Genomic DNA, 22,353 nt, shown 5'->3' on the forward strand with positions numbered 1-22,353 from the left:
CTTGGAAGCTTTTGTTTCAGTGCTGTATACTCTGATGCATTTACAAATGTAGGCAGAACACTTACAGCCAGCACAAAGCAATAAAACAGCAAACAGTAAAAGGAATAGGTTAATTATGTTAAAGGGGAGTTTAACCAGTTGTAGCAATTAGAGCGGTCTCTATCTCAGCCATTCACCCATCCACTGACATAAGCCATTCTGACTGCTTTAGGGCATGCAACACTGAGCAGAAAAATGTGATGTGAAATAAAAAAACTCAACTGACCGAGAGCTAACCTTTGATCTGAAAAGAATGTCACCTCATTACCTTATTGCCTTATATGTATGCTCTGAATAGACAATTAGTAGCGCGTCTTGAGCATTTTGCTTTCCCATGCCCTAACTTCCTGGAGAAGAACATACAACCAGCATAAATCTACTATAGGTAAACGGTAACTAGAACATGTAAAAATGATAGATGATGGAACCTAACGGACCTTTTGGTATCTGATCATCTCAATAACTATACAAAATGTAAAAATGTAAAGCTCAGATTAATTTTCCTGTTAAACATTCATATGAAAGATCTCAATTAACGCAGTGGATTTAATTTAACTTTATCCAAGAATACGCACAGATTCCAGATGATGTACTATAAGTATTGACATTACCATTGCTTCAATATTTCATGAGGAATTACATGCATTACATTCCTTTTGTGCACGCCCAGAGACTAAAATGTGTAGATTTGGAAGCAAAAAACTAGGACATGCCTATGTGAATAGCTCAATTTACTAACATTAGCAGCGGGTTCCGGTACATAAAATCTGGTCCATACACGGATTGCAAATACGTTTCTGTGAAAGCGGCCAAAGGAAGGTCTGTCTGCACATATACTCATAAGAATAAAATCACTGATGATTCCACAAACTGCATTGATAAGTGCTACCTGATGCCTCCCAAGCTGGCCAAATGCATTAGATGTTTGTGCATGGATCATAGGGATTTCCATGTGCTCCATCTCCAATCTGTCCTGTTAAATATCCCAGAAAATCCCTTTAATAGTCTTGTGGAAAAGGTTTTAAATATTATTTCTAAAATAACTGTAAATTCTAAATCTGTTAAAGAGGTTATCCTATAACTAATGTAAAAAATAAAAATCAATCATACATCATATAGTACACAACAACCTCTTTCTAACAAAGCTAGAACCAGCCCTGTACCTCACATGGATCTCTACTTATTGCTCTGCTACATTTATATCAAGCTGACAGCACAAGGGGAGTGTCTTTTCTGCTGCAGCTAAGGCTACTTTCACACTTGCATTCAGAGCGGATCCGTCTGAGACGGATCCGCTCATATAATGCAGATGGTGGATCCGTTCAGAACGGATCCGTCTGCATTATATTGTAAAAAAAATTCTAAGTGTGAAAGTAGCCTGAACGGATCAGTCCAGACTTTACATTGAAAGTCAATGGGGGACGGACCCGTTTGAAAATTGAGCCATACTGTGTCATCTTCAAACGGATCCGTCCCCATTGACTTACATTGTAAGTCTGGACGGATCCGTTTGCCTCCGCACGGCCAGGCGGACACCCGAACGCTGAAAGCAGCATTCAGGTGTCTGCCTGCTGAGCGGAGCGGAGGACAGACGGTGCCAGACTGATGCATTCTGAGCGGATCCGCGTCCACTCAGAATGCATTAGGGCTGGACGGATGCGTTCGGGGCCGCTTGTGAGAGCCTTCAAAACGGAGCTCACAAGCGGACACCCGAACGCTAGTGTGAAAGTAGCCTAAGGGGGCGTGTCCAGTTTCTCCCTATCACAGCTCAGGAGCTAGTTAAAGGATGAAACTGAGCATGTGCGGCCATCTCAGTGAGCAGGACAAAGAAGTAAGAAAAAAAAACAACAGGTGGCGCCATACAGAAATATTTTACTGAATAACTCAGTGGCTATGCTATATTTCTAATTATATGCAATTACAGAATGCTGGTTAGAAGACTTTAAAATATTTTTCGTAAGACAACCCCTTTAACGCATTTAATAATTTTGATAATTGCAAAACGTTATTCCCATACTACTGTACAGTAGATAACTATTAGATAGATGGTGACACGGACCAGCGACAATCACAAGAATAGGGATGTTCCCACGTATGAATGAAGCATTGCCTGCCGCTCTATTCATCATTATGGGACTGCTAGAGATAACTGAGAACAGCGCTCGTCTATCCCTGTCTATTGGCGGCAGTGCACATGCTCAACTGTACCGCATTTTTTGCTGACCTATTGAGATGAACGAGTCTACATCCTATCCGCAAAGAAATACAGATCGGATGCAAACCAAAAATACAGTTGAGTGAATAGGGCCTAAATAACATATTTTTCCATGGAAATGGATATTATGTGGCATCAATACAGTGACAGCCAACAATGCTCAGGTCAGAACTGTTGCTTGATTAAAAAAAATGTTAGCAGGAAATTGTATGAGACCTAATACAGCCTAAGGATCTGGCGTGGAACCAATTCTATTTCATTTTTCGTCAAATGTGTAAGACAATGGGCTGGTAAAAAAAATGAAAGCTTTAGGATATGTCTTTATTTCTGTGCTAGATAAAGTATCACATTGTGCACATCCGCTCATCTCACAGGTATAATATTCCATGCATACGCAGCATCTACAAGTAAAAAAATACATTACCACCCTTAGTTTTGCTCTGGCTGCTTCCTACTAATAAAGTTTGGATAATGTTAAAATACAAAAATAAGTAAGTGGGCAATATTAACTCTTTAACTACCAGGCCCATTTTTGGTTTCACATTTTCGTTTTTTCCTCCCCACGTTCCATTAGCCATAACTTTTGAAATTTTCCTCCATATAGCCATGTGAGGTCTTATTTTTTGTGACATACCGTAGGTTGTATTTTTTAAGGGCACCATGTAATTTACCATGTCTCTTAATGGAAACCGGTGAAGAAAATTCTTTGTAGGGTTAAATTGAAGGTTTTATTGGGTTTTGACATTATGGTGTTCACTGTATGCTAAAAATGACATGACGTTCTTATTCTGCGGCTCAATACAAATACAGCGACACCAAACTTGTAAACAAAAAATAATAATTTTTTTATTCTACATTTTCTTTGCATCGCCATTTCTATCAGCCAAAATGTTCTTATATTTCCATCCACAGAGCTGTTTGAGGGCTTTTTTTTTGCGGGACAAACTCCAGTTTTTTTTGTGGTACGTACCACTTTTTGATCACTGTTTTTCAATTTTTGGGGGATGGGGGTGGCTAATAAGATGGCGAATCGTGTTTTTTTTTCCTGTTACGGCCTTCCCTGTACAGGAATTTTATTTCATATTTTAATAGTTTCCACATTTTCGGATGAGGCGATACGTGATATGTTTATTTTTTTTATTGTTAATATATTTTATACGTAAGGCTATTGTCACATCTGTGCTTTCCCTTTCCGCTATTGAGATCCATCATAGGAGCTCAATAGTGGTGGAAACGCTTCAGTTTTGTCCCCATTCATTGTCAACATGGACCAAACTGAATAAAACTGAATGCACCAGAATGCATTCCGTTCCATTTGATTGCTTCCCCACCGCGGACAGAATAACGCTGCAAGTAGCGGACAATGTAAGTCAATGGGGACCGATCAGTTTTCTCGGACACAAAAGAAAACGGATCCATCCCCCATTGACTTTCAATGGTGTTCATGACGGATCCATCATGGCTATTTCAAAGGGCTTCTGTCACCCCCCAACCCCCAATTTTCAGTTTTTGACTTATTATATTTGCTAATGTAAGCAGATTCCATATATGCCCCTCTTACCTCGGGCTGTGCAGTAATTACAGTAAAAAAACCTTACTTTTATGATATGTAAATGTCTTCACTACCAGCAAGTTGGGCGGACTTGCTGGTAGCCACCGCATCCTCCGTTTGAAAAAACGCCCCCTCCTCCACTTGATTGACAGGGCCAGCGAGCGCTCTCCTCCCCTCGCTGGCCCTGCCTGTAGCCTCAAATCCCGCGCCTGCGTTGCACCAGTCCTCATTCGACGCAGGCGCTCTGAGAGAAGGCCGCTCGATTGGCCACTCCTTCCTCAGTGCGCCTGCGCCGATGACGTCAGCCCTACACCCGAAAGAGAATGAGGCGGTTGCTACCAACAGGGGATGCGGTTGCTACCAGCAAGTCTGCCCAACTTGCTGGTAGTGAAGAAATTTGCATATCATAAAAGTATGTTTTTTTACTGTAATTACTGCACAGCCCGAGGTAAGAGGGGCATATATGGAATCTGCTTACATTAGCAAATATAATAATTTAAAAACTGAAATTTGTTTTCTCTTTTTATTTAATAACTATTAGTCCCCTTAGGGGTCTAGAACCTGGAATCTTTTGATCCCTTCTCCTTTTCACCCTAATAGAGATCTATTAGGGGGAATAGGATGCTCCCTGCTGCGCTGTGCTATGTGAACAAAACAAAATGTGAAGAAAGCCTAACTTGTGACTCAAAGATGACTTTATCCTATAAACAGAAATGCAGATTCATATTCTACAAGGTAAAAGCCGTTTCCATTTTAAGAAAAACTTGGCAGACAGTGAAAAAAGGGTGTAACGAGTGTTGTAGTAATGAGAATGGAATGATTGGACATTCTTTCCATTCACTTGCGGCAAGGTCATTGTATATGTCTAACAATGTGATTCATTTCACAACCTATAATAGAGTGAAGGTCCATATAGTAGTATGACGGCACATATAGGCTTTTCATGTAATCACAGTTATGACGTCATCATAAGATGATGCATTGTATTCAGTAGTGTGTGTTCTCCGCATCTATATGGACTGCCCTGAGAATTCCCTTTTAATCTGTAGCCCAAAAGCAATCCACCCAGTTGTCTGGGACGGATACGAATCAATAAACTCCCTAAGGCTACTTTAACACTAGCGTCATATGGTCTCAATACCGGAAAAAACGCTTCCGTTTTGTCCCTATTCATTGTCAAGGGGGACAAAACATAAATGAACAGAACGGAATGCCCCAAAATGCATTCCGTTCCGTTCTCATACCGGGGAGCAAACTGCAGGATGCAGAGTCAATGGGGACGGATCCGTTTTCTCTTGACACAATAGAAAACGGATCTATTACCCACTGACTTTCAATGGAGTTCATAACGGATCAGTCTTGGCTATGTTAAAGATAACACAACCGGATCCGTTCATACCGGATGCAGATGGTTGTAATATCAGTAACAGAAGCGTTTTTGCTAAACCCTGCCGGATCCAGCAAAAACGCTGGTGTGAAAGTAACTCAAAGAGCTCTGTCCTGTAGGCCTCACTCCACTTCTGTGGACTTTCACAGCATTCCCTCAATGCTATGCAGATTTTTTTTCTGCTACATGTGGATGGGGTTTTTAAAACACGTATTTTACTGCAAATTGCTGCAGATTATTGGTCTCTAAATCTGCAGCAAATTTGCAACATGTGAATTCATCCTAGAATGATTGATAATAATTCAAGAAAATAAAAATGTTCAGGATAGAGCATACGGAGCTACAGTTATCCTGAAATTTAAGGACATTGAGAATGCTTAGACATATCCTAAAATTAAGATACTTGAGTTAGGCCTCTTTCACACTTGCGTTGTCAGGATCCGTCGTGTACTCCATTTGCCGGAATTACACGCCGGATCTGAAAAAACGCAAGTGAACTGAAAGCATTTGAAGACAGATCCGCCTTTAAAATGCGTTCAGTGTTACTATGGCAGCCAGGACGCTATTAAAGTCCTGGTTGCCATAGTAGTAGTGGGGAGCTGGGGAGCAGTATACTTACAGTCCGCACGGCTCCCGGGGCGCTCCAGAGTGACGTCAGAGCGCCCCAGGCGCATGGATGACGTGCCATGCAATCACGTGATCCATGCGCTTGGGGCGCCCTGACGTCACTCTGGAGCGCCCCGGGAGCCGCACGGACGGTAAGTATACTGCTCCCCCGCTCCCCACTACACTTTACCATGGCAAACAGGACTTTAGCGTCCCGGCAGCCATGGTAACCATTCAGAAAAAGCTAAACATCGGATCCGGCAATGCGCCGAAAACGACGTTTAGCTTAAGGCCGGATCCGGATTAATGCCTTTCAATGGGCATTAATCCCGGATCCGGCCTTGCGGCAAGTCTTCAGGATTTTTGGCCGGAGCAAAAGGTGCAGCATGCTGCAGTATTTTCTCCGGCCAAAAAACTTTCCGGTCCTGAACTGAAGACATCCTGATGCATCCTGAATGGATTTCACTCCATTCAGAATGCATTAGGATAAAACTGATCAGGATTCTTCCGGCATAGAGCCCCGACGACGGAACTCTATGCCGGAAGAAAAGAACGCAAGTGTGAAAGAGCCCTTAGTAAAATTATTTATGACCTTAAAGGGGTTGTACCATCTCGACATTTGTGTCATATCAATTAGATAGCAGGTCCTAGAGGTCGAACCCGCACCAATCTCAAGAACTGGATCCCGACCTGAATGGGGAGGATGCGGTGCCTGCATGAGTTTCTCCGTTCTCTGCTGAGGGACTTTTGACAATAGCCGATGGGACAGCAAGTTATGCAAAAATAACTTCTTATTGAACAGGAAGCCTCGCAAAGTGATATAAAAAACAAAGTCTTACAAAGAAAAGTCCTTTATGTTTGGGGGCGTCATTCTTATGCACACTGAGCTCATCTAGAATTATTATTTATTTGTAGCGAAGTTTACACCAAATTATTCAAGAGAAACTTGATCATGGAGAGATCAGTAAGAGGGGTGGAGGGGGTCGCATCTTGCCCTTAGCGGACCACTACTTAGAAATAAACAGGACCCGACAATAAAATATTAACGCCTGACATTGATGGGGTATTTTTATATCCTAGAGTTGGGAACCCCACTAAAAAGCATCATGAAGGGAGAGCGGTGCAGTTTGGCTGGATCCGTCAGGGATCAGCAAAAACACTTCCGTTAGGATAATACAACCGGCTGCATCCATTATAAACAGATCCGGTTGTATTGTCTCTAAAAAGGTCTTTTGTGTCCGAGAAAAAGGATCTGGCACCATTGACTTACATTGTGTTTCATGCCGGATCCGCATGACGGATCTCAATACTAGGAAGGAAAAACGCAGATGTGAAAGTAGCTTATGGCTGTGCCTGGTACTGCAGCTTATCCCCACTCAGCCCTTCCAACTGAATGGGCTGAACTGCAATAAGGGGCACCATCATACTCATATGCAGTGTCAGATTGGGGTGCCTAAGGCCCACCAGTAAAATTCATTCTAGGGGACCGCTGTACAGCTACATGCAATTATTACCTGCTTACATAGCAACGGGCAGCAGCAATAAGATGCTCAAGGTGATTGATTATGGGGTTCCTGAGGAAAGAGGCTGACCTGCCTCTGTACCCAAAAGTCACCTTAACCACCAAGATGTCTATAATAATAATAAACAGTTTCCTAAATAATCTACCCAGTTTTCATACAGATATAGGCTGGCTGAGGTGCTGTGCTGGGGCACTGGGGAGCCTGCCTTTGTTAGGGGTCCACTGGGGCCAGTCCCTGGGTGCTTATAAGGGCTAATAAAATAATGAATCAAATATAGAGGCAAACATTGTACGAAGCAATTGTCTACTTACCAAGGCACAAAGGAGATCCACAGCCTCAAGAACAAGCTCCTGGTGACCAATTCGTGTCACGCCTAGTTCTTCCAGATCCTGATGGGATATCTTTAGGAGCTGTTCACCATTAATCTTCTCCCTTTCTATGCTGACAACATAGGGCTGCAAAGTGTCATCAAGTCCTGCATAAAAAAAAAAAAAGATGAAAGTTTAGGCAGTTTTATAAAAAAAAAATGACAAGCAAGTCAAATGTATACCTAATAAATAATAATAGGTGCTATTAATTGACACTGTCAGAGGAACCAATCACAACTCAGCATTGTCTTCTGAAATGAGAGCTGCACTATGGTTGCCTAATAAGTTTAGACGTATCGTGCATAAATACTGATTGTTACCAAACCTCCTGTCAATGTGTCTCCATACACTGGTCCTCTCCAACAAGAGCTCATATTGTCAGTATGACACAGCTTGATGCATAAACTTGATGGCAATGCCCAGTGTCAATTAGGCCTCAATATGTGGGCACCGGCCGTGTGCTCCCCGCATCACGGATACGGACCTATTCACTTGAATGGGTCCACAATCCGGAGCTGAGGCATGGAACGCCACGGAAGCACTACGGAGTGTTACATTTTTTTGCGGTGAGGATGGATCACGGACACATTCAAGTTGAATGGGTCTCAATCTATCCTGGCCGCCGCACGGACGTTGCCCGTGCACAACAGACATGTGCATGAGACCTAAGGGTCCATTCACACGTTCGTAGTGCATTGTGAATCCGCAATACACCTGGCCGTCACCCCCATAGAACTGCCTATTCTTGTCCGCAATTGTGGACAAGAATAGGGCATGCTCTATTTTTTTACGGATCCGCGGACCGGAAGATTGGGGGCGCGCTCCAGAAATGCGGACAGCACACTTAGTGCTGTCCGCATCCATTCCTGCCCCATAGAGAATGAATGGGTCCGCACCCATTCCGCAATTTGCGGAACGGATGCGGACCCATTCTGCGGACGTGTGAATGGACCCTAAGGCCTCTTTCACATGACCGTATTGCTTTTTCAGTGTTTTGCGGTACGTTTTTTCACAGATCCGTTGTTCCGTTTTTGTTTCCTTTGTGTTTCCGTTTCTGTTCTGTTTATACTGTATATGCCATACGGAAACAGTAATTACATAGAAAAAATTGGGCATAACATTTTCAATAGATGGTTCCACAAAAACGGAACGTATACGGAAGACATACGGATGCATTTCTGTATGTGTTCAGTTTTTTTTGCAGACCCATAGACTTAAATGCAGCCACGGAACGTGATTTGGGGACAATAATAAGACATGTTCTATCTCTTAACGGAACAGAAAAACGGAAACAGAATGCATACGGAGCACATTCCTTTTTTTTTTGCGGAACCATTGAAACGAAAAAACGGCCCGTAAATGGAAGAAGAAAAAAAACGGTCATGTGAAATAGGCATAAGGCCTATTTTCTTTGCAAGTGTACGGGACATTTTTTTGTGTTCCGATATGGTCCGTATACGGAACCATTCATTTCACTTTTTGCGGAACCATTGAAATGAATGGTTCTGTATACGGACCGTGGCCTATTGCACATGACCGTTTTTTTTTTCCATTTACGGGCCGTTTTTTGCATTCCGTATACAGAACCATTCATTTCAATGGTTCCGCAAAAAAAAAAGGAATGTACTCCGTATGCATTCCATTTCCGTATTTCCGTTCCGTTGAAAGATAGAACATGTCCTATTATTGCCCGCAAATCACGTTCCGTGGCTCCATTCAAGTCAATGGGTCCGCAGAAAAAACACATACGGAAATGCATCTGTATGTTATCCGTATCCGTTTTGTTTTTTCTGAACCATCTATTGAAAAGGTTATGCCGAGCCCAATTTTTTCTATGTAATTACTGTATACTGTACATGGCATATAGAAAAACGGAAAGGAAAAACGGAAAGGAAACACAACGAAACTCAAAAACTGAAGAACGGATGCGTTAAAAAACAGACCGCAAAAAACTATAAAAGCCATACGTTCGTGTGAACTAGGCCTAAATCTTATACTCCTGGGAGGAATAAGGCCAAGTTCATTTTTTTCCATCAGTTATTGTGAGCCAAAATCAGTAGTGAAGCCTACACAGAGATAAGGTGTAATGGAAAGATTTCCTCCTGTTCTGTGTTTTTCACCCGCACCTGGTTTTGGCTCCCTGACCAAATAACTGGTGTGAACTTGGCCTAAAAGAGAGAGGGCACAATACAGAGGTCTATGAAAAGATGCGCCAGCACTTGTAAGCCACTAAAACATACAGGTCCTCCTTGAAGGTACAAGCAGAACATAGTGGCAAATGGAGAATAGTAGTTGCCGTTTCACATCCATATGCCCTTTCTGTCCGTTTTTCCTTTAGCGGACAAAAAGATACTGCATGCAATGTTTCAGTGTTCAGAAGGGCGATTAATTCTGTGGAAACAGTATGGCTTTGTTATCCCAATCTGGATAGGCTTTTCTTGGAGACATAGCAACTGAACTCCTGCTTTAGATGTGTGAACACATCCTAAAACAATAACTGCCCGATTACTCTCTCCGTGAATGCCAACACAGCAGGGATTAAACCTCTAAGGAATGTAGGAGCCTTCTGTCCAAACAGGAACAAGGTAAACAAAAGGGGCCACACATGGTGCAACATCTGACCAACTGGCCAGCAATTTGATGTGGCCATTTTTTACGCAGCTACTGTGTCACTGAGCTCCATAAAAAGAGTACATTTTAGGTTTTGTGGTCATTTTAGTCTGGCTTGTTTTATGGTTATATTTTATCTTTGAATTTATTTTGATTTACTCAGACCACTAATGTATATACAGTGCCTTGCAAAAGTATTTTGGCGCCTCACAACCTGGAATTAACATGGATTGTTTGAGGATTTGCATCACTTAATTTACAGAACATGTCCACAACTCTGAAGATGTTTATTTTTTATTGTGAAGCAAACAACAAATGAGACAAAATAACAGAAAAAGTCAATGAGCATAACTATTCACCCCCCTAAAGTCAATACTTTGTAGAGCCACCTTTTGCGGCAATCACAGCTCCAAGTCGCTTTAGATAAGTCTCTGAGTTTGCCACATCTTACCACTGGGATTTTTGCCCACTCCTCCTTGCAAAACTGCTCCAGCTCCTTCAAGTTGATTGCGCTTGTGAACAGCAATCTTTAAGTCTGACCACAGATTTTCTATTGGATTGAGATCTGGGCTTTGACTAGGCCATTCCAACACATTTACATGTTTCCCCTTAAAAGGGAATCTTTCACCTAAAATGACCATTATACACCACAAACATCATGATATCCATTACATTCCCCATATTATAATCTTACCTTTCATATTGCCGTCCATCGCCTATTTTCTATTAAAAACTCTTTCATTCAATATGCTAAATAGGTTCTGAAGGTGCCCAGGGGCGGCGTTTATGCGGCCTGTGCCAATGCCCCACGTCGCTGTTCAAATCTAACCCCTCCCCTTTCACCCCTCTGGCCCGCCCTAGGTTCTTCAGATTCCATCCTCCCGTCATTGACAAATCCGGCGCCTGCGCAGTTCAACATAATCCTCGCGCCTGTGCACTCTATTACCCACTAGGGCAGAGGGAGCAGAGCGTTTAATGCGCATGCGCCGGCCTGTACCTCCCGATCTAGCCGGCGGAAGTAAACTGCCGCAAGATTTGGATGTACGGGCCAGCGCGTGCGCATTAAACGCTCTGCTCTAGGGCTGCAACGATTAATCGATGTAATCGATTATATTCGATAACTGGATTCGTTGTCGACGAATCCAGTTATCGAATAATCGCCGATTCGTTGCTATTCGGGCGGGCGGGCGCTGCATCTTTATTTTACCTTTTTACAATGACGCTCCCGCTCCTGTAACAGCCAGGCAGAGCGGACGGCGGCGTAACGTCACTCAATCACGTGACGCGCCTGCTCCGCCTCCTTCATTCATGAAGTGGGCGGAGCAGGCGCGTCACGTGATTGAGTGACGTTACGCCGCCGTCCGCTCTGCCTGGCTGTTACAGGAGCGGGAGCGTCATTGTAAAAAGGTAAAATAAAGATGCAAGCGCCGGGGCTGTTAGGGGGAAGGGGGGGTCTGTGTATAGCACTGCTATGGGGAGGGGGGAGGATCTGTCTATAGCACTGCTATGGGGAGGAGGGGGGGTCTGTGTATGGCACTGCTATGGGAAGGGGGGTCTGTGCACTGTTATGAGGAAAGGGATCTGTGCACTGTTATGCCCATAACAGTGCACATATCCCCCTCTCCATAACTACGCCGTCCACAGATCCCCCATAATAGTGTCGTCCACAGATCCCCCATAATAGTGTCGTCCACAGATCCCCCATAATAGTGTCGTCCACAGATCCCCCATAATAGTGTCGTCCACAGATCCCCCATAAACGCCGTCCACAGATCCCCCATAAACGCCGTCCACAGATCCCCCATAAACGCCGTCCACAGATCCCCCATAAACGCCGTCCACAGATCCCCCATAAACGCCGTCCACAGATCCCCCATAAACGCCGTCCACAGATCCCCATAAGGTCGTCCACAGATCCCCATAAGTGTCGTCCACAGATCCCCCATAAGTGTCGTCCACAGATCCCCCATAAGTGTCGTCCACAGATCCCCCATAAGTGTCGTCCACAGATCCCCCATAAGTGTCGTCCACAGATCCCCCATAAGTGTCGTCCACAGATCCCCCATAAGTGTCGTCCACAGATCCCCCATAAGTGTCGTCCACAATTTGTTTTAATATGGCCTTTGAACATAATTTTTCAAGTAAGATCATATAAACCTCTGTTTTGTAATTTTGTCGTTTTTCCCGATTAATCGATTAATCGTAGAAATTAATCGGCAACTAATCGATTATTCAAATAATCGTTAGCTGCAGCCCTACTCTGCTCCCTCTGCCCTAGTGGATAATGGAGTGCGCAGGCGCGAGGATTATGTTGAACGGCACAGGTGCCGGATTTGTCAATGACGGGAGGATGGAATCTGAAGAACCTAGGGCGGGCCAGAGGGGTGAAAGGGGAGGGGTTAGATTTGAACAGAGACGTGGGGCATGGGCACCGGCCGCATAAACGCCGCCCTTGGGCACCTTCAGAACCTAATTAGCATATGGAATAAAAGCATTTTTACGAGAAAATAGGTGATGGACAGCAACATGAAAGGTAAGATTAGAATATGGGGAATGTAATGGATATCACGATGTTTGTGGTGTATAATGGTCATTTTAGGTGAAAGACTCCCTTTAAGCCACTCAAGTGTTTCTTTAGCAGTGTGTTTGAGGTCATTGTCCTGCTGGAAGGTGAACCTCTGTCCTAGCCTTAAATCACGCACAGAGTGGTACAGGTTTTGCTCAAGAATATCCCTGTCCATCTTTCCCTCAACTCTGACCAGTTTCCCAGTCCCGGCTGCTGAAAAACATTCCCACAGCATGATGCTGCCACCGCCATGTTTCACTGTGGGGTTGGTGTTCTTTGGATGATGTGATGTGTTGGGTTTGCGCCAGACACAGCGTTTTCTCTGATGGCCGAAAAGTTCAATTTTAGTCTCATCAGACGAGAGCACCTTCCTCCATACATTTTGGGACTCTCCCACATGACTTTTCGCAAACTCACAATGTGCCTTTTTGTTTTTAGCTGAAAGTAATGGCTTTCTTCTGGCCACTCTGCCATAAAGCCCAACTCTATGGAGCATGCGGCTTATTGTCGTCCTATGTACAGACACTCCAGTCTCTGCTGTGGAACTCTGCAGCTCCTCCAGGGTTACCTTAGGTCTCTGTGCTGCCTCTCTGATTAATGCCCTCCTTGCCCGGTCTGTGAGTTTTGGGTGGCCGTCTCTTGGCAGGTTTGCTGTTGTGCCATGTTCTTTCCATTTGGTTATGATGGATTTCATGGTGCTCCTGGGCATCATCAAAGATTTGGATATTTTTTTTATAAACTAACCCTGACTTATACTTCTCAACAATATTGTCCCTTACTTGTTTGGAGAGTTCCTTGGTCTTAATGGCAGTGTTTGGTTAGTGATGCCTCTTGCTTAGGTGTTGCAGCCTCTGGGGCCTTTAAAAAAAGGTGTGTATATGTAATGACAGATCATGACACTTAGATTGCACACAGGTAGACATCATTTCACTAATTATGTAACTTATCAAGGTAATTGGTTGCACCAGAGTTTTTTATGGGCTTCCTAACAAAGGGGGTGAATACATATGCACATGCCGATTTTCTGTTTTCTATTTCTGAACAATGGTTTTATTTATATATTTTTCTCATTTCACTTCACCAACTTAGACTATTGTGTTCTGAGCCATCACATAAAATTCAGATTGACAAAACATTCAACTTAAAGGAAACCTGTCACCATGATTTAGCGCATAGAGCTGGGGACATGGGCTGCTAGATGGCCACTAGCACATCTGCAGTACCCAGGTCCCATAGCTCTCTGCGCTTTTATGGTGTTAAAATACCGTTTTTAGTGATATGCAAATTACCTCCTATGTGTCCTGTAGCCGGAGATGAGTCCAGCGGAAGGGAGCCCAGCACCGCCCCGCGTCCGCCGAATCTCCTCCTTGCCTGCTGACGTCATAGAGCTGCAGTGCCGAAATCTCGCGATGCGCGAGCTAGCGCATGCGTAGTTCGTTCCCTGTGCTGATTCCAGTACAGGGAATGAACATGATGCCGAGACTGCGCATGCGCTAGCTCGCGCATCGCGAGATTTCGGCACTGCAGCTCTATGACGTCAGCAGGCAAGGAGGAGATTCGGCGGACGCGGGGCGGTGCTGGGCTCCCTTCCGCTGGACTCATCTCCGGCTACAGGACACATAGGAGGTAATTTGCATATCACTAAAAACGGTATTTTAACACCATAAAAGCGCAGAGAGCTATGGGACCTGGGTACTGCAGATGTGCTAGTGGCCATCTAGCAGCCCATGTCCCCAGCTCTATGCGCTAAATCATGGTGACAGGTTCCCTTTAAGGCTGTAATGTAAAAAAAACACGAAAAAAAATTCAAGCGGGGTGAATACATTTGCAAGGCACTTCTACATACATGTCTCCATTCCACATATGTACAATTCTTACAAAACATTTTCCTATTCCTAATAATACCTTTATTTATAGAGTGAGCTACAATGAGGGAAACCATAAGCAAACAAAATTCATGCTTCATAAATTCTGACAAAAATCTTCTAGAGCTTACTCTCTATTCACACATCTCTCATCATTTAAGTGAACCTAGTTTAAATATTAAAACATTTATGTGGTGAACAATACGACCTATCTGGTTTCTGCAGCTACTGCTGAAGTTCAAGTGGATTCTGTTGCCATGCTGCAAGATAACTGGCTCCCGGATAATGTTCCATTGATTGGGCATTACTGGACAGCCCTTATCTTTTTCTTTCTTGAAACTATTGTAATGACCTTCCCAAGTATAGAAAGTGTTACTGTGCTCGTTCTCTGATCTCTGGGACCATACGTCTGTGAAAAAATGTCTGCCACAAATCACTGGTTCGTTCAGAGCAGGGTATGAATATACTCTCACATTATCAAAGCAACAACTCCAATGTGCTATTGTCAAACAGGGTGTAGTCTAAGAGGAAAGCGACATGATCAGGTGTGGACCAAGAATGGTATGACTGGGCAAGGAATGCACAAAAGGTTAGCAAAACATCTGTTAGAATGGACGGGAGGGTCCCTTAGAGGGTTTTTATTTTATTTTTGTATACACTTGGCACAGTAGTCATTCACATGGTAACTAGTCGTACAAGCATTAGTAAGGTACTTAGGAGCCATCATATCAAATTTCCTGAGAAGTCCCATCTGCCTGACGTAATATCAGCCTAAAATATGTCACAATGGCCATAACGTTGTGATTGCACAGTCAGTGTGTTCGGTGACACCCATCAGTGCCGGTGACGTCACTGGGCTTCCTGGCAGCCCTATGGAGAGCCCCGGTACGTCACCAGAACTCCTAAGAATGCCTTTGACCTGCGCGATTTAGCGCAGGGCAAAGGAGAGCATCGGAGCATGAGATGCTCCGATGCTCAAGTCAGGGGGGCTGCCTGGGTGAAAATGGAGGTATGTCCGGGTTCAGCTATGAACCCGGACAACCACGTTAACATATTACTTGCAAAACACGTGATGTCACTTATGTTCTAGTCTGCACCTGCTGACAAACATCAAAAGAACTAAGAACACATCTACAAACACATATGTCTCTAGCAGAACGACATCAAAGAGAGGCAGCACATTTTGGACCCATCATCAGGGTAGTTTGCTGGGCCTTAGAACTTTTGGCCTCCAAAAGTTATTTCCCATTATTCGTCACCATGACTGTAATCACAAACTATTGCAAGCGGAAGTGGATTGGTAAAGGGAACCTGTCACCTCAAAAATACATGTACACCCGCCAGCAGTACCTTATAGTAGCCCGCAGCCTGTTAATAATCATATGCTTCATCCTGTTCTCCGATGCTGCGCAAGTTAAAAAAACTGCGTTTTATTCTCCATCAGCGCTATAGTGCTGGCCAGCTTGAAGTCAAGGGGGCAGCAGCCTCCTTGCTTCAAGTCAAGGTAACCACTCCGCCTAACCGTCCCCTCTTGCCTGAGAGTGACAACTTGCAGTGTGGCGGCGATCCCCCAAGTCTCGCGCGTGCACATTGCACCGCTGAAACCCAACTAACAGCGGCAGCAGGAGATGGGATAACGCATTACTACAGAGCGCACCGCACATGCACGAGACTTGGCGAATCTCATTTTGATATATAATGTGCTGCATTCATACCTTCAAGTTCATAATTTGAAAATAGGTATATTGATACAGGGGACTGGGCATTTATTGCATTGTATTCTGCTGCCTATATACTATTGATGCGCCTGAATATTTATAATTGTCACCTCTTGCACTGCGCTTGCGTAATTGTATTTATATACACTACCTTTTTGCCTATTGCTGTATATTTGATGCATATTGTTGGCATGGATTTATAATTAACGCTATGCTTTAAGAGTATTTTAAACTCTTTGGAGTCGTCATCGGTATACTTGCACATTCGCTTATTCATTCACTGTGCACTGTGTTGAATATTTATATTTGTTTTAATATATTTCTTTACATACACAGAGGTAGCTACATTTTTTCTGGAAGAGTAAAAATACCCCTCCTACCATTTTTGAGGAGTACGAAAGTTACAGTAATTCAAATAGTTAATACGAAGGCCTACATAACATTAAGGGGTTGCTATTTATGCAGGGAAACCATTACTAGTACTCTAGAACGGTCTTCCATGCATCCATGAGGGGGTCGGTACCACTGAGGTCGCTGTTGCTCTGAGGGGGTCGGTACCACTGAGGTCGCTGTTGCTCTGAGGGGGGTCGGTACCACAGAGGTCACTGTTGCTCTGAGGGGTCGGTACCACAGAGGTCACTGTTGCTCTGAGGGGGGTCGGTACCACAGAGGTCACTGTTGCTCTGAGGGGGGTCGGTACCACAGAGGTCACTGTTGCTCTGAGGGGGGTCGGTACCACAGAGGTCACTGTTGCTCTGAGGGGGGTCGGTACCACAGAGGTCACTGTTGCTCTGAGGGGGGTCGGTACCACAGAGGTCACTGTTGCTCTGAGGGGGGTCGGTACCACAGAGGTCACTGTTGCTCTGAGGGGGGTCGGTACCACTGAGGTCATTGTTGCTCTGAGGGGGTCGGTACCACAGAGGTCACTGTTGCTCTGAGGGGGGTCGGTACCACAGAGGTCACTGTTGCTCTGAGGGGGGTCGGTACCACTGAGGTCATTGTTGCTCTGAGGGGGTCGGTACCACTGAGGTCACTGTTGCGCTGAGGGGGGGTCGGTACCACTGAGGTCATTGTTGCGCTGAGGGGGGGCAGTACCACTGAGGTCACTGTTGCAGTGATTTTATGAGGTTTAAAGGGTTTGTCCTAAGATCGATATTTATACTTATCAGTAAGGAGGACCCCTCACCTCTCCACGGTGATGGACCATGTGATTGGAACATGTGATCTGACGTCACCACAGGTCCTAGCCGGTAGTTCATCATTAAAGAAGTAAAGAAGAGACCGGGAACTACGCGATCAAGAGGAGAAGGGGAGTTAATTTTTTTTAACCCTCAATTGACCACCTACTAAGCATTCTGTATTCAGAATGCTATTATTTTCCCTTATAACCATGTTATAAGGGAAAATAATACAATCTTCAGAACATCAATCCCAAGCCCAAACTTCTGTGAAGATGTTCGGGTTTGGGTACCAAACATGCGCGATTTTTCTCACGCGCGTGCAAAACGCATTACAATGTTTTGCACTTGCGTGGGAAAAAATAAATAAAAAAATCGCACGTGTTCCCGCAACGCACCCGCCTCTTATCCGGGCCAAAAATATGACGCCCGTGTGAAAGAGGCCTTATAGTTCTAGAGGAATGGTACAATATAGAGTCACAAGAATGGATTCCCCAGAATTGTTATTGCATGGGAAATGCAAGTCATTACTAAAAACAGACATGGCCCCTTCAAGTACATGATCGCTGGGGGTCCCACCTTGGTTACATAGTTCTAGTGTTCTCTGGGTCAAGTATGGATAGGTAAATATTGTGGATCTTGGGACAATCCCTTACATTTTTGCTGCTGTTTCTGTGCCGCTGGTCACTGGGGTTTGCCATCCATTACATGGCCATTGCTGCCCACCAAAGTTACGTGCTTGTAAATGAGCTCTCAGGTGGGTATGTCGTGCCACCGGGGCTCTTGGTAGACTCTGAAAAGACCTGAGGCACTGGCAGAGCAGGACACAGGCACAACGGATGGTGGTGCATGCTGGTGCCAAGGGCACAAGCGAAAGACCTAGACACATACCTCTGGTGCCAGGTGCTCGCACGGCCAGTCACTTGTTGTGGATCTGGATGACGTCATCACGCAGTGATAACCACTAGGCTCCCCTGTAAATCTAGGGTGCAGCAACCTTCGGCACTCCAGCTGCTGTGAAACTACAACACCCAGCATGCACACTTGATTAGCTGTTCTTGTAACTCCTAAAGAAGTGAAAGGAGGATACTGGGAGTTGTAGTTTCAGAACAGCTGGAGTGCCCGGAGGTTGCTGATCCCTGATCTAGAGGCTGTCATTTTGTGTTATGCTTGACCCTAGTGTATTAACGTTTGTGGCAATAGAGAGGATTAAACCACATTGGAGGGGCGGGAGCCATATCGCAAGAATGTCTCGTGCTGAAGCAAGAAGACTTTTTGAATTCAATACATTGTTGCCATTCAGTTTAAACTCCAACATGGAGCCGTTTGGGTTTCTTTCAGGAAGTACTCCGGCTGTTCTATACCAGCACCTCGATCTCCCCTTGGCTCTGGGCCTAAAATATATCTCCCTCAAATATTTGTTAATATTTTCAAACCATCTTCCATAACAATACGACCCTTATTGGGATCCAGTTGAATTACATTTTTTTTATTTTATATTTTCATACGTTTATATCCCTATATATGTGTTATTCTATATGGTAGGGTACAGGGTACAATATGACTACAAATCTAGGAGAAGAGATGGAATATATGAAGAAACTATAATACATACACTTTCTTCTAACCCTTTTTTTTACTGAATATAATGAATCTATGTAATAAAGGATAAAGCAAAGGTATGGAAATAAAACGCATTCAAATGCGAAAAAAAGCACCTATAAACTGCATGTAAACCGCAGTAAGCTAAGGTCCAAAATATTGAGAACATGGCCTTTTTGAAATGTGTAAGGATTTGTTGATATGTGGTCATAGGAGGTATCATTGACATATGGTGAAGAAATATACAAAGACCACAATAAAAGCAGGTATATAATTATGAGGATAGCTGGATATAAAAGGATTCCATATACGGGCTTTAATTTGAACCTAATCTCCGCTGTAATTTATTTCAACCCTATAACCAGTCCCCAACACTATTAAAAAAAGACGGTATCGCCATATTTATAAACATAAGCCACTGAAGAAGGAGCTTGTGCACCAAATGCATATGGCAATATTTCTATATACAATTTTATGGTCCAGACCTAAGGTATATAAAGCAACACTCGTCTTGGAGCAAACTCACCATTGCTGGGAGAAGCAGCACGCTACAATTCATTATCAAATCATTGCTTGTGGTTCCGCAACTCAGAAGTGTGCCACCACCATAGAGATATACATAAGGTACCAAAAGCACCCAACGGTATTAAGAAAGGAGGAGGGGTTAGTGCAAATCCCGTACCCTCAGAACTGATGAGCTGCACTCCAAGTAAGTAACTGTTATTGAAACAACACCAACGATACTAACAAAGTTGGCGTTCTATCATTGCTGTGCAGTGATTGCAATAGAATATAATACCTGGCACGCTGATAATGATGGACTTTTCTCTGGCCCTATAAGGCTACTTTCACACCAGCGTTAAAGTTTTCCTGTATTGAGTTCCGTCATAGGGGCTCAATACCGGGAAAAAACACATCAGTTTTATCCCATTGCATTCTGAATGGAAAACAATCCGTTCAGTATGCATCAGGATGTCTTTCATTTCGTCCCTTTTACAGTATTTTCTCCGGGCAAAATTCTGGAACACTTGCTGGAATGCCGGATCCGGTATTAATTTCCATTGAAATGTATTAATACCGGATCCGGTACCAAGTGTTCAGGAAATCTCTGCTTTGAAGCATCCGATTTAAAATATGAAAAAAATAAATACCGTATGAGTTTTTCCAGATGACACCAAAGAGACGGATCGGGTATTTCAATGCATTTGTCAGACGGATCCGCATCCGGATCCAGAAACAAATGATCTAATGATTTTCAGATCTGGCAGGCAGTTCCGGCAACAGAACTACCTGGCGGATTCTTCTAACGCTAGTGTGAAAGTACTCCAAAGTCAGATAAGACACGTTTCTCTATTAGGGTGCATAGGACAAGGGATGAAAAGATCCCAGGTTCTAGCCCCATAAGGGAAGAAAAAAAAAAAAAAAAAAAAGGTATCGCCACGTCCAGAAAAGTCCAAACTATTAAATTATTGAAAAATATCTCTTATGTGGTGAACACCGAAACAGAAAAAAATAATAAATAAATAAATAATGTAAAAAACACACGATTCTCCTTTTTTTTGTCTCCTTCTCCCCTAAAAAATGGGATAGAACTGTTGGGCCGCACGTTCCATAAATTGTGGAATGCACACTTTATTTTGGCATTTAATTTTTCTTTTGCGTGGTATCGAGTTTTGCATTACTTTTTTATGGGACCGAAATTTTATCAAAATGTTGGTATTGTGACAACCCTAGTCACAGGGGTATAAGCCCTTTAGGTCACAAAGAAATGGCATCTAGTGGCTGTAAACCCCCAGAGCCAGGAGACCGGCGCTGGATAACAGAGAGGCCGGGGCTGAGAACAGTCGCTGCACTCTGGGGGCTGCTGCACAGAGAGGCCGGGGCTGAGAACAGTCGCTGCACTCTGGGGGCTGCTGCACAGAGAGGCCGGGGCTGAGAACAGTCGCTGCACTCTGGGGGCTGCTGCACAGAGAGGCCGGGGCTGAGAACAGTCGCTGCACTCTGGGGGCTGCTGCACAGAGAGGCCGGGGCTGAGAACAGTCGCTGCACTCTGGGGGCTGCTGCACAGAGAGGCCGGGGCTGAGAACAGTCGCTGCACTCTGGGGGCTGCTGCACAGAGAGGCCGGGGCTGAGAACAGTCGCTGCACTCTGGGGGCTGCTGCACAGAGAGGCCGGGGCTGAGAACAGTCGCTGCACTCTGGGGGCTGCTGCACAGAGAGGCCGGGGCTGAGAACAGTCGCTGCACTCTGGGGGCTGCTGCACAGAGAGGCCGGGGCTGAGAACAGTCGCTGCACTCTGGGGGCTGCTGCACAGAGAGGCCGGGGCTGAGAACAGTCGCTGCACTCTGGGGGCTGCTGCACAGAGAGGCCGGGGCTGAGAACAGTCGCTGCACTCTGGGGGCTGCTGCACAGAGAGGCCGGGGCTGAGAACAGTCGCTGCACTCTGGGGGCTGCTGCACAGAGAGGCCGGGGCTGAGAACAGTCGCTGCACTCTGGGGGCTGCTGCACAGAGAGGCCGGGGCTGAGAACAGTCGCTGCACTCTGGGGGCTGCTGCACAGAGAGGCCGGGGCTGAGAACAGTCGCTGCACTCTGGGGGCTGCTGCACAGAGAGGCCGGGGCTGAGAACAGTCGCTGCACTCTGGGGGCTGCTGCACAGAGAGGCCGGGGCTGAGAACAGTCGCTGCACTCTGGGGGCTGCTGCACAGAGAGGCCGGGGCTGAGAACAGTCGCTGCACTCTGGGGGCTGCTGCACAGAGAGGCCGGGGCTGAGAACAGTCGCTGCACTCTGGGGGCTGCTGCACAGAGAGGCCGGGGCTGAGAACAGTCGCTGCACTCTGGGGGCTGCTGCACAGAGAGGCCGGGGCTGAGAACAGTCGCTGCACTCTGGGGGCTGCTGCACAGAGAGGCCGGGGCTGAGAACAGTCGCTGCACTCTGGGGGCTGCTGCACAGAGAGGCCGGGGCTGAGAACAGTCGCTGCACTCTGGGGGCTGCTGCACAGAGAGGCCGGGGCTGAGAACAGTCGCTGCACTCTGGGGGCTGCTGCACAGAGAGGCCGGGGCTGAGAACAGTCGCTGCACTCTGGGGGCTGCTGCACAGAGAGGCCGGGGCTGAGAACAGTCGCTG

The 22,353-nt window shown here is 45.2% G+C and overlaps 1 protein-coding gene across 2 annotated transcripts in view; it reads right to left on the reverse strand.

Annotated features, from left to right (window-relative positions):
* CNKSR3 (CNKSR family member 3) overlaps window positions 1-22,353 on the reverse strand; it is a 129,604-nt gene that overhangs the window by 51,776 nt on the left and 55,475 nt on the right. For both annotated transcript variants that reach the window (XM_044289601.1, XM_044289602.1), the window contains exon 2: window positions 7,634-7,797. In XM_044289601.1, the coding sequence (XP_044145536.1) occupies window positions 7,634-7,797 (164 nt within the window). The remainder of the gene's footprint in view (window positions 1-7,633; window positions 7,798-22,353) is intronic.

The sequence above is a fragment of the Bufo gargarizans genome, chromosome 4 (assembly GCF_014858855.1).
Source record: "Bufo gargarizans isolate SCDJY-AF-19 chromosome 4, ASM1485885v1, whole genome shotgun sequence".
NCBI classification, from domain to species: domain Eukaryota; kingdom Metazoa; phylum Chordata; class Amphibia; order Anura; family Bufonidae; genus Bufo; species Bufo gargarizans.